Source organism: Schistocerca americana, chromosome 2 (assembly GCF_021461395.2).
Source record: "Schistocerca americana isolate TAMUIC-IGC-003095 chromosome 2, iqSchAmer2.1, whole genome shotgun sequence".
NCBI classification, from domain to species: Eukaryota; Metazoa; Arthropoda; class Insecta; order Orthoptera; family Acrididae; genus Schistocerca; species Schistocerca americana.
Genome location: NC_060120.1, coordinates 352,291,060 through 352,309,055, shown reverse-complemented (window position 1 = coordinate 352,309,055; position 17,996 = coordinate 352,291,060). Strand labels below are relative to the sequence as shown.

Genomic DNA, 17,996 nt, shown 5'->3' with positions numbered 1-17,996 from the left:
CTTTCAAGGAAAAGGAGGAGGTGGGGGAAGGGGATGAGATCATACAGGATCCGTGTGGGGGAGGGGAGACGGATGTGATAGGCGAGGCGGAGAGCGTGGCGTTCCAGGATTTGGAGGGATTTATAAAAGGTAGGGGGAGCGGAGATCCATGCTGGATGGGCATAACAAAGGATAGGGCGGATGAGGGATTTATACGTGTGGAGGATGGTGGAGGGGTCCAGACCCCACGTGCGGCCGGAGAGGAGCTTGAGGAGATGGAGGCGGGAACGTGCCTTGGCTTGGATTGTCTGGAGATGGGGAGTCCAGGAGAGGCGACGGTCGAGGGTGACGCCAAGGTACTTAAGGGTGGGAGTGAGGGCGATGGGACGGCCATAGACGGTGAGATAGAAATCAAGGAGGCGGAAGGAAGGGGTGGTTTTGCCTACAATGATCGCCTGGGTTTTGGAAGGATTGACCTTGAGCAACCACTGGTTGCACCAAGCGGTGAATCGGTCAAGATGGGATTGGAGAAGGCGTTGAGAGCGTTGCAGGGTGGGGGCAAGGGCAAGGAAGGCGGTGTCATCGGCAAACTGGAGAAGGTGGATGGGGGGTGATGGCGGTGGCATGTCCGCCGTGTACAACAGGTACAGAAGGGGGGAGAGGACGGAGCCTTGGGGCACACCGGCGGAGGAGAAAAAGGTGTAGGAATCGGTGTTATGGATGGTGACATAGGAAGGACGGCGGGAGAGAAAGGAACCGATCAGACGGACGTAGTTAATGGGAAGGGCGAAGGTTTGGAGCTTGAAGAGGAGACCGGAATGCCATACGCGGTCATAAGCGCGTTCGAGGTCAAGGGAGAGGAAGATTGCGGAGCGACGGGAATTGAGCTGTTCGGAAAGGAGATGAGTGAGGTGAAGGAGAACATCGTCGGAAGAGAAGGACGGCCGAAAGCCACACTGGGTAACGGGAAGGAGGCGGTGCTGGCGGAGATGCTGGTGGATGCGGCGGGTGAGGATAGATTCCAGGACCTTGCTGAAGACCGAGGTAAGGCTGATGGGACGGTAGGAGGAGACGGCGGACGGCGGTTTGCCAGGTTTAAGGAACATGAGGATACGAGAGGTTTTCCACAGGTCGGGGTAGTAACCGGTGGACAGGACTACATTGTAGAGCCTGGCCAGGGTGGAGAGAAAAGAGACAGGAGCTTCACGAAGGTGACGGTAGGTGACACGATCGTGACCAGGAGCGGTGTTGCGTTTTGTGCGGAGTGTAGCAATGAGATCCTGCGTAGATATAGCTGTAGATGTAGATGTAGTCACCTCCGTCTTGAGTACAACGCCGAGAACTTTCATACAACCATGTGAACCTGTCAGGAAAGCTCTTCTGTGGAATGTTGTTCTACTATCTTGTTGCATCGGCTTGAATGTCGATTATATCTTCAAAGCATTGCCCCTTCATGTACGAGGGTGAGTCAAATGAAAACCTTAAATTTGTAAGAACAAATCGAAATTTTGCGCCGTTATCCTGTAAGTTGGTAAGCGTGCTACAAACAGAGTGCAGAATGGCCTGTAGGTGGCAGCATAGTGCAAAAGCACACATACCGTCGCAGTATCAGTATAAAGATGGCCGCCCCACTTGCGACTTGCACCAGGGAAGAACAGCGTTCTGTTATTCGGTTTTTGCGTAGTGAAGGTGTGAAACCTATTAAAATTCATCGACGAATGAAGGTTCAGTACGGTCATACAAGTTTGTCACAGCAGCAATCTATGAATGGAGTAGGAAGTTCGAAAATGGTGTGACTTCAGTGGAAGATGTGCCTCGTCCAGGTCAGGCATAACGAGTTGTGACTCCACAGAACATTGCAGCAGTTGAAGCCATAGAGAAGGAAAACCGGCGAGTAACACTGAATGACGTTGCCGCATGTTTACAGATTAATCGTGGGTCAGCACACCACATTGTGCATGATGTGCTCCAGTTTCACAGAGTGTCTGCAAGACGGGTGCCACGGTAGCTGACTCCTGAAATGAGAGAAGGACGTGTTGTGAAGAATTTCTTCGGCGCTTTGAACGAGAAGGTGATGGCTTCCTTGCAAGAATCGTTACTGGGAACGAAACGTGGGTTCACTTCCACCAACCGGAAACGAAGAGAGCGAGCAAGGAATGGCGCCATTCCTCATCACCGAAACCAAAGAAGTTTCGAACAGAACCATCAGCAGGGAAGGTTATGCTGACTCTCTTTTGGGACGAAAGAGGCGTCATTTTGGAGCATTACGTGCCTAGAGGGACCACTGTCACGAGTGCATCTTACAAAGATCTCCTGAAAAATCATCTGCGGCCTGCAATCAAACCAAAGCGACGTGGACTGCTGTCATCAGGTGTCCTTTTGCAACACGACAATGCAAGGCCGCACACTGCCCGTACAACAGTTGCAACAATCACAGACCTGCATTTTGAGTATCTTCCTCATCCACCATACTCACCAGACCTTTCAACAAGGGATTTCCTTATGTTTGGACCACTGAAAGACGCAATGGGAGGAAAGAAGTTCCATTCTGATGAAGAGGTACGGCACACGGTGCATGAGTGGTTGCGCAGACTACCAACAGGATTTTTTTCTCAATGAATTTATGCACTTTGTAAGCGCTGGAGGACTTGAATTGAGCTTGGGGGAGATTATGTTGAAAAGTGATACAGCTTTGTACCACTTCTGCACAATAAATAACATTTAAAAAAAAAATTTAAGGCTTTCATTTGACTCACTCTCGTAAATGTCTGCACTTCGTAGTTTTGAGGTAGGTTCGTCTTGATAACACCGAGTCTTGTCAGCTTCGATTATTTTTTCCAAAAAAGAAATGTCCGCGTTATGCGTTTCCATTAAGTCGTGACAGGCGTCCACGAGACGTAGTTTTTGTTCAGGAGCGAATGTGCACGGGTCGAGCTTAGCACACACTTATTTTATCTTCAAAACATTACGGAGAATGTTTTGAACGCTTGATTTAGAGATGCTCCTCCATTGAGATTTGTGACACAACAACGTTGACGGACTACGGCCGCACCTCCACTACTACACCCTGCCTGCTGACAACTGACTGATCGAATGCACGTTTGTTGTTTACAGGTGTTAGTTCAAGCCGTCACCATAGTTCAAAAATGTTCAAATGTGTGTGAAATCATATGGGACTTAACTGCTAAGGTAATCAGTCCCTAAGCTTACACGCTACGTAACCTAAATTATCCTAAGGACAAGCACATACACACATGCCCGAGGGAGGACTCGAACCTCCGCCGGGACCAGCCGCACAGTCCATGACTGCAGCGCCCCAGACCGCTCGGCTAATCCCACGCGGCCGTCACCGTAGTTACTGCAAATGGTTCAAATGGCTCTGAGCACTATGGGACTTAACAGCTATGGTCATCAGTCCCCTAGAACTTAGAACTACTTAAACCTAACTAACCTAAGGACATCACATACATCCATGCCCGAGGCAGGATTCGAACCTGCGACCGTAGCAGTCGCGCGGTTCCGGACTGCGCGCCTAGAACCGCGAGACCACCGCGGCCGGCGTAGTTACTGCACTGACATCTCTTATACGGAAGGAATAAAATCAGTCTCTGAACTCGTGGTGATGTTCGTTCATAGCATGTCGTTCAGCTGCTTCTAATGCCTATTGGTGGTGCGTACCAAATATGTCAAGAGCCACTCTTGAGACATCTAGTCGCATATTAACGGGAGCGCATGCTTGGTTTCATCCACCTTTGGTGAGCGCAGAGTAACCTTCGTGGACTGTATTCCGCCTGTACACCCGGGGCAAATTTCGCTCCTGGTAGTATCTAATGAGAGTACACCGAAAACGAGAGCGTTAAGAAAAATAAAAGTAAAGGCTTGTGATATTACTGATGGAAGATATGGAGCGATTGTGCAGATGCATAATAGAAAAGCTTTTGTTTATTCCAACGCGGGGATGCCTTTCTTTCGCCAAGCTCGAGTGCTGTTACTTATCTGTGAGGCTCTATGATGATGGTGCGCAAAGCTTAATGTCGTATTTCTGGTTGATAATGAAGTGAGATGAAGGGAGAGGTGCAAATAGCAGTACATTGTCAACCCCTCTCGAAACCGTGAATACATTGTCTTACATGTTACTACGGTCGCAGGTTCGAATCCTGCCTCGGAAATGGATGTGTGTGATGTCCTTAGGTTAGTTAGGTTTAAGTAGTTCTAAGTTCTAGGGGACTGATGACCACAGATGTTAAGTCCCATAGTGCTCGGAGCCATTTGAACCATCTTACATGTAACACTCGAAAATATCGTCTGTCGTTCCATAGCTGAATGGTTGCTTCCTTTACCCAGAGGCGTAAACTGCAGAAAAGTTTAATACCTTCTCAACGAGCGTACCCGAGTTAGTCAAGAAACATATTAAAGCTTTCTCCAACTATATTGTTTTATTATTAGTAAATTAAGAGAAATGCATATTATACGGATTAGTACGATTCAGTTTTTCCAGTGCACCACGTGCGAATTAAAAAAAGGGTATGGGTTACTGCAATAGTACACTGAGTCCTTTCTTCCGAACATCGTACGGTAGGTGTCAAACGTAGAAAAAGACTTCAAGACGACGCAATATTATTTGTATTAATGAGCAATATGACATATGGATAATATATTATAAGTAATATTCTTTTGTTTAACAATGTTAAAATGGTGCCCCGTGGGATGCTAATATGGTCTGTTCACAGCGTACATGGGTCGACTCTCGGCACGTTTCCGGAAGCGTGTCGCCGTCAGGACCGACGAGAGGATGAGGATGATGAACGAGCTGGTGCAGGGGATACAGGTGGTCAAGATGTACGCCTGGGAGAGGCCCTTCGCTAAGCTCGTCGCACTGGCCAGGAAGTGAGTGTAACTCCGTAACTAACAGAACGAAAACACCAGTTACAGTCTGAGAAATGCACATCGTCATGCTTTATAAAACCACATAAAGATTTAAATAATAGATGAGACTGGTGTATCATGCAGTTAACATGCATTTAATCCGTATTTGAAAAGGGTACCTGCTTTCTTTTGAGTATCTCATAATAATCAGTACAATTTAAGTAGAACTGATCTTATGGTTTAGAACGGCTTAACGCGCCATTTAGTGTTTTAAAACCATGCCTCAATAGATATACCTTGTATGAATTTATCCCGTCAGTTCTGTATGCTGAAGAAAGCTTGTACAGGGTGTCCCAAGAGGAATGGTCAACATACAGGGATGTGACAGGAACGATGATTCACTGCAGAATGGCTAGTAAAAACGTGCTGAAAAGAGGTATGAGAACTTGTTGATCTTGGATACTGCGAAACAAATCTCTTCTGCTTTTAGCTCTTTGCTTTCCATATTTTGAGTGATAGTAGTATGGACCAAAACAAGAGAAAATCTCCAGCAAACATGGGCTCTAGAATGCATACCTTAAGAATTATGAGGACTTGTTCATGTTTGCCGTTGTGAAACACAACTCTTCTACCGAAAAAGTTCTCAGAGCTCTTAAGGAACACATTTCTGAGGTTTCCCAGCATTCTTTGCTTCGAACTGTCGTTCCAATCAAATTCTTGAATACTGGCTATTCCTACTGGCTACTGGTATGCCGTGTATTAATAACAATTTCCTTCCTGAACTACATTCTGTCTTCACTAGTCAATTTGTTTCATTTGCGCTGCTTCAATTCACGAAACATTTCTTATCACATACTCGTATCACTCCAGATGTATCAAAATTTGTCATTTTACGCTATTAAGTAACGACTGCTGTAGAAGCTGTGGATTCTACAACATTCCATTTTATAAGCTGACGATTTTTGTACGTTTCTAGGAAGCGCACCACAATCGGTAAAAATCCTTATGGGATCACTTTGTTCTCCATCTGTCTGTCCGTCTTTTAAGAGCCACTTTTATCGGGAACGGTTAGAGGTATCAAGTTGAAACTTATGTCAAATGCTAAGGTCTAGGGTCGCCTGGTGCTGAAAAAAATTTAAGCTTCAAAGTCAGCACAGTCAAAACATGCGCCCATTTATTTCAGATATTTTGATAATCACTCAACCATACATACAGATGAAGCATCTGCACAAACAATGACGTCTGTGCGGAATGCTCAGCCGCGAGTACTACCCGCAGGTGACCACTTTCTTTTATACACTACTTCTGAATTTATTTCTAACAGTGTGGAAGATTCTTTCAAAAGCCTACTTCAACACGAAAGTTCAAAGTATTTATATTAGAAAGACCTACTAATTTAACATACAAAACGTCAGTACTATGTCCACTGGTTAGTTTTATGCATTCAGGTTCTAACATCGCAGTAATTTGCCGGCCGGTGTGGTCGTGCGGTTAAAGGCGCTTCAGTCTGGAACCGCGTGACCGCTACGGTCGCAGGTTCGAATCCTGCCTCGGGCATGGATGTGTGTGATGTCCTTAGGTTAGTTAGGTTTAAGTAGTTCTAAGTTCTAGGGGACTGATGACCACAGATGTTAAGTCCCATAGTGCTTAGAGCCATTTTGAATCGCAGTAATTTGCATCTGGTGCAACGAAAACCAGACCCGTACGAGCATACATACAAGTGAAATAAAAAGTATGAAGCTCTAGAGTAAAACAGGCATAATCCTGTGGCTAACAGATACATAAATTCGATAATAAACACCATTTTCCCCTACTACTTTTAACGACTTACTCTTCTTTGCACAGAGACTTGGAGATAAAATGGTGAGTGCTATGACTTATGAATGTTCTCTGTCTGTTTACATTCCGGCCTGAAAGTCGCAGGGTTATTGCTGTGCTAGCGTGCTGAAGTTTTCCCACTTGTCTGTTACGATTACTTGTGGTCGCAGTTGCCGGCCGGAGTGGCCGAGAGGTTCTAGGCGCTACTGTCTGGGACCGCGCGACCTCTACGGTCGCAGGTTCGCAACCTGCCTCGGGCATGGATGTGTGTGATGTCCTTAGGTTAGTTAGGTTCAAGTAGTTCTAAGTCTAGGGGACTGATGACCTAAGATGTTAAGTCCCATAGTGCTCAGAGCCATTTGAACCATTTTTTTTGTGGTCGCAGTTCCTGACTGAAACTGATGTCTGTTAGGTGCGCAGTGACTGTTAAGTCTTGTTTACACGACGACATTTGGTTGCGCCACTCGTTGCGTGGAATGAGTTGCACGCTAATAGTTTCATATTTGACTACAGACAAGGCGAAACCAGTATATACTTTAGTTTCGTCGTTTTGTGGTTTCCTGAGTCACGTCTTAAATCAAAGTTTTGGCTGCTGCACGTCGCACGAGTTGTGATGGAGTTAAAGCTTGTTGCGTGGAATCGCTGCATAAGATAAAAATAAGAAACTTGTTTCATTCGTGACTGGATGAAGAAAAGACGTCAGCTCAGTTGCTCAGCATCCTTGCCGAAATAATTTGTAATGGAGGACCCAAGAAGTTCTTTTAATTATCTTAGAATGTCACCAGATCTGTTAATGTTTCTTCTAAATAGAGTTAATTATGCGATAAGTAATAAAGATATTGTAATGCATGAAGCACTGTCGCCAGAACTGAAATTACATATCACATTGCATGCATTACAATCGGCAACACTCGACATGTTATAAGATGCGGTTTGCCGCTTTTTCGTTAACACTGTAATAATTATTAACATTAACAGCAGGCCGCATTTAAGAAGAGAATGGTCTGCGAACTATTCTCTTGAAGATGGCAATGTTTCGAAATCAAACATATGTGAATGGGGAGCACTGTTGCGACGTTTTAAACAGATTAATATTGAATAAAGAATGTAGCTTCTTGATTTGCGTAGCCTTCCCTCCTGTCAACAATATTCCTTAAAAAAAAAGTGCTGGCCAACTCGAACGATGGGATTTTAGTCTTGTAGACAAGAGCATTTCTACAGACAGAACTACATTTGCTTGTATTTTTCTTAATTCAGTTGTATATGTGCTCCTAATTCAATAAATTTTGCCCTGCAGCTCAGATACTGTCAAACTATCTATGTTATGATCGCACATGGCGGTCTCAGGAGCAGCAATATGTTGCTCATTTTTGTAATCAGCATCACTGAAATCCCACAAACACCTATGCAATGCATATACATACAAAAGGTGAAAATTATTCTCCGTTCCCCACTTCATATTTCAGTTTTTCTACATTATACGAACACACATAACCTCAAAACTCATGCAACTAGTGTCGCCAAAGTTGGAACACGCCGAAACTGTTTAGTTTCACCGACGAGTTGCGCAAACTCGCGGCGCGCATGCGCAGTTGCTGGTAGCGCAGTTGCCTGCAACCTAGTGTCGTCGTGTAAACTAGGCTTTAGATGGCAACCGCGTACGCGTCCCAAGCGCGAACAGCGATTCTTCTTGGCAGCAGTAAATCTGCAACCATACAACTTCCTCCACCCGGCTGCACTGCTTACAGAGAATTTCTCTGCTCCTAAATCTTGGGTTCCCATGTTTAGGCCCAAACGGGTTAAATTCTTAAACCGGGGTACACAAAATTCTTCAGAGCAATCAGCACATGACATTAAATTTTCCTATCACCTTTGTAACTGTTCCGTTCTTTTACATTTCGTGTTTCACTTTTAATGAAGTAGTATCATTCCGTGTGCCACACCAGATCCGAAATCCACAAGCTGCTGCACGCAGCCTACTTGCGGAGTTTCCTGCTGGCGTCTGCCGTCTTCATCGAGAGGTCTTCGCTGCTGGTCACACTCGTCGCCTACTTCCTAATGGGTCGCATCGCCGGTCCTGATCAGGTCAGTACATTTGCATTTTTTCCCATTTCTGTTCGACACCTGCATTTCACATGACTACATCCTTTGTCTGCTGTGTTGCAGATATTCTCAATGGCTCAGTACTACAACGTCCTTAACGGAGCACTGGCAATCATGTTCCCGATGGGCATAGCGGCTATACAAGAAGCTAGAATCTCAGTGCAGCGCATACAAGTAAGAATAAATTCTGGCATTTGTCGTCACAAACCGAGATCATGATGCATGTGGCATATCCATTGCCATATTGGGACATATCTCATGTATTGACATAGAAGTTTTCTGACTACGGTACGCGTCATAATGATAAAAACTGTACTGGAGAAACCAACCTTTCGGCTATGGCTGCAGTGGCTTTCTTCTGCGTCTACGATACCAGTCCAACCAGAAGGAGGCCACTGTAACTGTAGCCGAAACGTTGGTTTCTCCAGTACAGTGATGGTGACGCGGTACCGTACTCAGAAAACGTTCATCTTTTGAGTCTGGCCACGAAGGCCTATACAATTATATCTCATGTGTTATTCGTAATAGATGGGCTGATAGTGCAGGTTGTACAAGGGCTTGGTGAAGCAAACTGAGTAAATGACTGCCAGAGTTAAATGTGTGTTTATAAATTACATGAGCTACTATCGAAACATCAGATTTTTTTGCCAATGGTCAGTTGGTACGTATATCGTTGTAGGTATGGTTAGAGATCGTCGTGCCCCTGCATTGCTTTTCATGATGCATTAAAAGTACTTGTACTCCTTGCGTCTTAAAGCTTTTTAGAGAAAAAGAGGCACAAGAGAAAAGCATTTTAATTACTGTGCTGTATTTTGAAGATATTTTGGTACGATACACTTGATATATATATATGTACAGTACAATAGATGTTAATTATAAAACAGGATATGTGAGTAGGTAAAGTGAAATAAATATAACCAGCTGAAAAACAATAGGCAAATATCAAATAAAATTAAAATACCGAAATGGAAATATATTGGTGTGGTTCCAACACAGATGACAGATTATTCGTGGCCACTTCCTATAAACCCCTCACAGTCTGTGTCTACAGAATCATAACCATTTCCTTCTATAGTATTTCCTGGAGAATATCTTTCCTGAACAACACTCATAATACCATTGTACTCGTATTGTACTTTTTTCAGTGTTCCTCGTCCCCTTCTTTGACCACGTCCTCTTCTTTCTCCGTTCCCTCTTCATATACTCATGGTAAAAGCTGTTTGGGAATCGTATATATTCTTACAGAACACATGATAAAGGCGGGGGATGTAGTTCTTCATCTCCTCAAGATTTTCCTATTTCTCAAATTTTATTTCAAACTTGTCTTGATGCAAAAGTTTCAGAAGAAATATTGATGGCGGGCCTGTATTAGGCCCCCTAAACTCCGCTTCTACGGTATAAATCGAAGATCGTGGTTAAATAAATACTGGAACTGCATTATTAAAAGGTTTTCTTTGCTTATTAAGATGCACCTGGTATTCCTCCATTGTATTTTGTTTGCTTCCATTTCTTTAGAAACTTTATCCTCTGCTGTGGCATCCACGGTTTCAATCGAAGGAAAGTTTTCTGTTTTCATTTCCACAACGACGCCCTTTCTGATGACCTGCTTCACTGCTTCCATGCTGTCTTGGGAAGCAAACACATATTTGAAGCGTTTATTTGCTTTTTCAGAGAGACCAAAATCTTTGTCACATTCCATATAAGTATGGCTGGGTTCAAGGACATTATGATCAGTTGTGTCAATACACTGTTTTTGTATCAAAGTGTACAAACGGTATTTCAAAATTGAAACATGCAATAAGTATTACTATTAGAGCTCTTAAAAGCGAACACCTTAGGCTGTTGCTGTACTTTTAAAAAAATACTTGCCTGAACTTTCGTTAAAGGTAGCAGATAGCTTATATTAGTGCTGTCCCACGTCAGTAATAGTCAGTTTTCCAAGTCTCTGTATTTCTTAAGATCGAAAGGAAATACTAATAGTTTTCTGTCCATTTATTCGTTAACAGTGAACTTCGTTACATGCGGGGGTCTGGGAGTACTATAGTGATGAGCGTACAAGACTGGAATACATTATACTTTCATTATTATCATTTTTTATTCTCAAGTTATAACTAATATAGTTTCTCCAAGCTAGGAAACATTTAAGAACTTGCCCCAGAAGCCTTCAAGGTTATTAACAATGATGCAGAAAAAAATTATTTTGGGTAATACTATAATGTCATAAATGTTGAAAATATGCGTTCAAAATATAATCCAAAAAAGAACCACAGTGAGAGATACTTACAATTTCAAAACAAATCTCTAGGAACTTTTAATCCAGACATAAGAATAACCACCATTGAAATTTAAACACAAATTCTTTAATATTCCATAAATATTTAACTCACACAGTCTTTTAAATTCCCTAAAACAACTGAAGTTATCAAGCTACGAAAATTTTTAAATGATCAAATTACCACAAAGCAAAAAGGAACGCTAGAATTGACAGATTGACAGCATAGTTAGTACGGTGCTGAAATTTGATAAATTAGCCAAGGTAAGGTTATACCGACTTCAGCTCACGTCAAGCACCGAACAATTGTTTGGCTCAGCTCAGTCACTAAAACATATGTGGGATACACTTCAGAATCATGTAACGGGTATAAATTCTAGATAGGATGTTGGTGCTTGCTCTCAAAACGAGACAAACTTTGAAATTTCCTGAGAGATTAAAACTGTGTGCCCGACCGAGACTCGAACTCGGGACCTTTGCCTTTCGCGGGCAAGTGCTCTACCATCTGAGCTACCGAAGCACGACTCACGCCCGGTCCTCACAGCTTTACTTCTGCCAGTATCTCGTCTCCTACCTTCCAAACTTTACAGAAGCTCTCCTGCGAACCATGCAGAACTAGCACTCCTGAAAGAAAGGATATTAATCTGCCAGGAAGTTTCATATCAGCGCACACTCCGCTGCAGAGTGAAAATCTCATTCTGGAAACATCCCCCAGGCTGTGGGTAAGCCATGTCTCCGCAATATCCTTTCTTTCAGGAGTGCTAGTTCTGCATGGTTCGCAGGAGAGCTTCTGTAAAGTTTGGAAGGTAGGAGACGAGATACTGGCAGAAGTAAAGCCGTGAGGACCGGCCGTGAGTCGTGCTTCGGTAGCTCATATGGTAGAGCACTTGCCTGCGCAAGGCAAAGGTACCGAGTTCGAGTCTCGGTCGGGCACACAGTTTTAATCTGCCAGTAAATTTCATATCAGCGCACAATCCGCTGCAGAGTGAAAATCTCATTCTGAAGACAAACTTTGCTCTTTAGCCCACAGAAGTAAAGAGGCAATTTAAAGTATATTTTTCTTAACAGTTTAAATACTTGATCATTCATAATGATATGTAGATATAACTCTAAGGAATCAACACGTGGGTGCTTTAAATACACTGTCCCATCACATTAATGTGACCACCTGTCGAAAGTCTGAGCAACCATCGTTTGCACTGCGGACGACTGCGATACGTGCACGAAGGGAGTCAGTGAGGTTCTGGAAGTTACCGCAAGGGATGTGAAGGCATGTTGAATCCAATGCCGCGGGCAGCTGCGACAGGATTTTCGGTTGACAATCCATGGCGCGAATTGTCCGATCGTGGTGGTCCCACAGATTCACGGTTGGGTTTAAATCCTGGGAGTTTGGAGGCCAGTGGGGTCCAGTATCTTCATCCTGGTGCCCTTCGAACAACGCACGTACACTGTGAGCTGTGAGACACGGTGCATTGTCTGCTGGTAGACGCATCGTGGCAAGGAATAACAAACTGTATGTAAGGATGGGCACGGTCTCGAAGATAGGTGCATTCTTGTGCCGATCCATTTTGTTTTCTACAATGAGAAGATCACTTATGAAATGCCACGCAAACATTCCCCAGACTATAATGCTCCTCTTCCAGCTTGTACCCTTCCAACGACAGCTGTCACAATGTCTGCTTCCAGACGATCTGCCTTCGATGGAGCATGTAACGTTATTCATCTGAAAAGCTATCTGTCACCATTCAGTGGACGTCCAGTTATCGTATTAATGTGCAAATTCCTAAACAGAAGTCAGCGTGGATGCATGAACAGGGCGCCTGCTAAGGAGACCCATACGCAGTAACGTTCGCTGAACTGTTGTTGAGAAGACTCTATTGGTAGCTTCTTGGTTTATCCGGGCAGTCAGTTATTCAACAGTTGCACGTCTATTCGCCCACATGCAGCTCTGCAATTTCAATAGAGACCGGGGGTACAGACTCAGCAGGGCATGGGGGCTGGCGTTGGACCTCGAAAGAAAGCAAATACAGATGCGCGACGAGGGAGCGGCAATTTTTAACGTGGCGTCTGCCCCTGGCGCCTCCTGGCCTCGCTGATGCTGCCACGGGCAATACTCTATTAGCTGCCCGGGTCGGCTTACGCGCGAGAGCCACATTGGGTCCATCTGATTGGCTGCTGATGATGTCATCATGCCTATATAAGCGGGAAACCGTAGCAGTCAGTGAACTCCTGACGACGATGGCGGAGGTGGTCATCGAAAGCTCGAGGATTTTATTTGAATTGATGCGGCTTGAGAACCGAGAACGTTTTATTCATGTATGCCGTCACGAAAGACTCCGAGGACACATTTCTGCAGCAGTTGCTCTTCCCTGTCGGTGGCCCAAGGTACGCCACAACTGCCTCGGCGCCGGTTTTTGATAGCGTTTGTTTTAACCAAGGCGGTACACGAACGGTTTACAAGCTTACGCGTTTCGGAAATCCTTCCAACCTTGGCCCAAAACACAATCGTCGTGCCCCTTTGGGCGTCAGATAAATCAATCTGTTTCCGGATGAAGATAACGAAAGCACATTTCTTCCGCTTCCCCCAGACGCATTTTAATAGAACCTCCACACCAAGTACTGTCACAACCATCTGTGAGTGGTTATTCCACGTTGACGTCGAAGATAGTCGATGGTCACATTAATGTGACAGTAGCGTGTTCAAAAGATAGCACAAAGTTTTAACCTCTGAACATTCAGAACAGGTAAACTGCGGATTTTAAGGAAATAGTCTATGTATTTAGTCAAGTAATAGTGGAACTACAACCGGCCACGTTTTGATCCACTTTAAAAGTGTTTCAAAATAACTCGGGCATATTTCAAGCACCGTGGATGCTGATCCATTTTGAAAACCTAGGCCAAATAAGGGTCGCTAGTGAGAGCTACACACGCTATAGGCGTCAACTCAAGTTTCTGTTACCAGGGCTCAGCAAAGAACAGGGGATTCCGAAAAACGCATCCAACACTAAATCACACGAAAAAGAGATGCTCATCATTTATTTCTGTAGTGTTGAGAGATTGCCAACACTACGCACATTATTTAAGGGAGGCGGCCATTAAGCAAGCAGGCGGACTTGATGGTCTGAAACAGGATACTTCATAAATGCTATAAAGAAAAGTACGTAGCTGCTGGAATACTTAACTTTAATCCACCATTTGTATACAGCGTTCTTGATGAGACATTCTTTAGACGATAATTATCAATTGCTATGTAAGGCTAATGGCGCCTTGCCAGGTCGTAGCCATGGACTTAGCTGAAGGCTATTCTATCTGCTCGTCTAATGAGCGATGCTTCGTCAGTGTAGTCGCTAGCAATGTCGTCCGTACAACTGGGGCGAGTGCTAGTCCGTATCTCGAGACCTGCCTTGTGGTGGCGCTCGGTCTGCGATCACACAGTGGCGACACGCGGGTCCGACATGTACTAATGGACCGCGGCCGATTTAAAGCTACCACCTAGCAAGTGTGGTGTCTGGCGGTGACACCACAATTTCCATGCCGGATCCCGGAGGCACAAGTAATGCTGGCAGGACCACGTCAGTCAACCAAAGCAGCAGAAATGAGAACTGGCCGACTCGGAACACACAACCCGCATTCGCAAAGACATAGAGAAGCAATAATTCTCCAAATGATGTCGGTAGACTCTCCATGCTAAACAGCCGCTAAAAACGACATGGCGACCATACCTCCACCCTCGGCGAGTGAGCCCTCATAGTATGCGGAACAACTAGCAAGACAATACTCAAAGGTATACAACAATACTCCTGTTACGAACCTCTAAGACTTGTAGAGGGGAGTGAGTGCAGAATATTTTGAACAGTATCTCATGTTCGGAAACATACCATTTCCGTTCTACCACGTTTTCAGTTCAGATGTTTAACTCATCCACATCTGCTCGAGGAATTGAACTACGCGTGACACAATACAGATATAAGGTAACAATTCGCAAGGAAACATAACTAAACATCTATTTATCACTTAAGCATATTTGTTTGTATTAACGCTTAAACATTAAATGTTTACGTTATTCCAAAACAAAAGATAACCCAGAATACAGTACGCACCGTACAGTACTGATGCATTACAACAATGGCTCGATGTGGCGACCACCAACGCTGCTACAGACACTGTACCTACGAAGCGTGTTATGGTAAACACTCTCCATTCCACCTGGTGTCTCTTCAATTTCTGGTGCAGTAGCCAGAACTCGTGCCAGCAGATCTTCAGCTGTCTCTACAGGAGTCTCGTAAATTAAACTTTGCAAACGACCACAAAAGAAGTAGTCCATAGAAGTGCACCTCAACCTTTATACCCTGCTGCATACCAGGACAATCAACTCTAAGGCTTTTGTCTTTTTCTCAGCAGACGAGGACGCGTTACACATCGGAACTGAAACCGTCGTAGAACGGAAACGGTCCATTTCTGGACATTGGTTCCTACTCAAAATTTTATGTACTCGCTTCTCTTTACAAGTCGTAGAAGTTTGTAAAGGGAATTTCCGAACACCCTATACATGTGACTGGCGTCTGTTTCTTCGAACATATCCAACAAAACTGACACTACGTCTATTCAGGGTGTTCAAAAAAATGTCGAATACTTAGAGAGATGGTATTACTCATCGAAACAAGAAAAAAAATTCCAATAACATGCGTCCGGAAATGCATACTTTCTGTGATAAACACGTGCTTACAGGAGTGTTCACCGTGGCATCCATTCACGACAGTGCGACCCTTTGCCGTCCAGCATAACGAATGACGACAATGCACCCAATTGCCCTCCAGAGGAAGGAATGAAGCACCTTTTGAAGTATACCCTGTAGTTGTTGTACCTACTGGCACGCATTGAAGACGGGACCGTGTAGTATCTACACATCGTTGACTGGCATGGCGTTGTCCAATACCTTCAAGAATCCGCATAACCAAAAGTCTAGGGGATTGAAGTCTGGGGAAAGAGCAGGTCATGTTGTGCCCCCCCCCCCCTCCGCCCCATCCACCACCCGACCAATCCAGTGATCCTGAAATGTCTGCGACGGATGTTCGAGCACATTGTGGCGAAAGTATGCTGGTGCCCATCATGCATAAGCCACATTTGTATTGTTGCTGCAATGGCGTGGCCTCCAGGAAGGTAGGCAATACTTTTTGAGAAAGTCCAGATAGTGCCCCCCAATTAATCTTTGTGGGGACGTCAATGAGAGATGCCTTTAATAACTTCCACAATGAAACATTGTCTCAAAATATGGTAGAAAACCCAAAGAGATTCTGGTCGTATGTAAAAAAATAGTAAATACCGTCACTGCGCGATAGAGATTGAAACGTTACCAATAATGGTGGCACTAAAGCGGAGTTACTAAATACAATTTTCCGTAATTCCTTCACGAGAGAAGACGAAGTAAATATTTCAGATTTCGAAACCAGAACAGCTGTTAGCAAGAGTGACATAAATGCAGATATCTTAGGTGTTGCGAAACAAATCATTTAAGAAAGGCAAGTCTTCCGATCCAGATGATATACCAACCAGGTTCCTTTCAGAGTATGCAGACACAATAGCGCCTTTCAAATGGTTCAAATGGCTCTGAGCACTATGGGACTCAACTGCTGAGGTCATAAGTCCCCTAGAACTTAGAACTACTTAAACCTAACTAACCTAAGGACAACTCACACATCCATGCCCGAGGCAAGATTCGGACCTGCGACCGTAGCGGTCGCGCGGTTCCAGACTGTAGCGCCAGAACCGCTCGGCCATCAGCGGCCGGCAATAGCGCCTTTCTTAGCAATCATATGCAACCGCTCACTTGACGAATGGTCTATTCCTAAAGACTGGAAAGTAGCACAGGTCACACCAATATTCACGAAAGGAAGTAGGAGTAACCCATTGAATTACAGACCTCAATTTGCAGTAGGATTTTGGAGCATATACTGTACTCTAACTTTATGAATCACCTTTAAGAAAATGACTTATTGATACATAACCAACACTGATTCAGAAAATATCGTTCTTGTGCAACGCAGCTAGCTCTTTATTCCCATGAAGTAATCAGTGTTGTCGACAATGGATCTCAGATCGATTCCATATTCCTAGATTTCCAGAAGGCTTTTGATACCGTTCCTCACAAGGGACTATTAATCAAACTGTGTGCATATGGAGTATCGTCTCAGTTGTGTGACTGGATTCGTGATCTCCTCTCAGAGATATCACAGTTCGTAGTGATAGAGGGTAAATCATCGACTAGAACAGAAGTGATATCTGGCATTCCGAAAGGTAGTGTCATAGGCCCTCTGCTGTTCCTGATTTACATAAAGGATCTAGGTGATAATCTGAGCAGCCCCCTTAGATTGTTTGCAGATGACGCTGTAATTTACCGTCTAGTAAAATCATCAGACGATCAATTGCAATTACCAAATGATCTAGAGAGAATTTCAGTATGGTGCGAAAAATGGCAATTGGCACTACACAAAGAAATGTGCGAGGTCATCCACATGTGTAGTAAAAGAAATCCGATAAATTTTGGGTATACGCACAAGTCTAAGGGCTGTCAATTCGACTGAATACCTAGAAATTACAAATACGAGCAACTTAAATTGGAAAGAACACATAGATAATATTGTGGGGAAGGCGAAACAAAGACTGCGCTTTGTTGGCAGAACACTTAGAAGATGCGACAAACCCACTAAAGAGACAGCCTACATTACACTTTTCCGTCCTCTGCTGGAATATTGCTGCGCGGTATGGGATCCTTACCAGGTAGGATTGACGGAGGACATCGAACAAGTGCAAAAAAGTGCAGCTCGTTTCGTGTTATCCCGCAATGGGGGTGAGAGTGTCACTGATATGATACGCGAGTTGGGTTGGCAGTCACTGAAACAAAGGCGGTCTTCTTTGCTGCGAGATCTATTTACGAAATTTCGATCACCAACGTTCTCTT

The 17,996-nt window shown here is 44.3% G+C and overlaps 1 protein-coding gene across 1 annotated transcript in view; it reads left to right on the top strand.

Moving 5' to 3' along the window:
- The window catches only part of LOC124594008 (ATP-binding cassette sub-family C member 4-like), a 181,029-nt gene that overhangs the window by 36,567 nt on the left and 126,466 nt on the right, over nt 1-17,996 (top strand). The window contains exons 6-8 of the mRNA XM_047132360.1: nt 4,710-4,866; nt 8,610-8,748; nt 8,830-8,940. Coding sequence (XP_046988316.1) covers nt 4,710-4,866; nt 8,610-8,748; nt 8,830-8,940 — 407 coding nt within the window. The remainder of the gene's footprint in view (nt 1-4,709; nt 4,867-8,609; nt 8,749-8,829; nt 8,941-17,996) is intronic.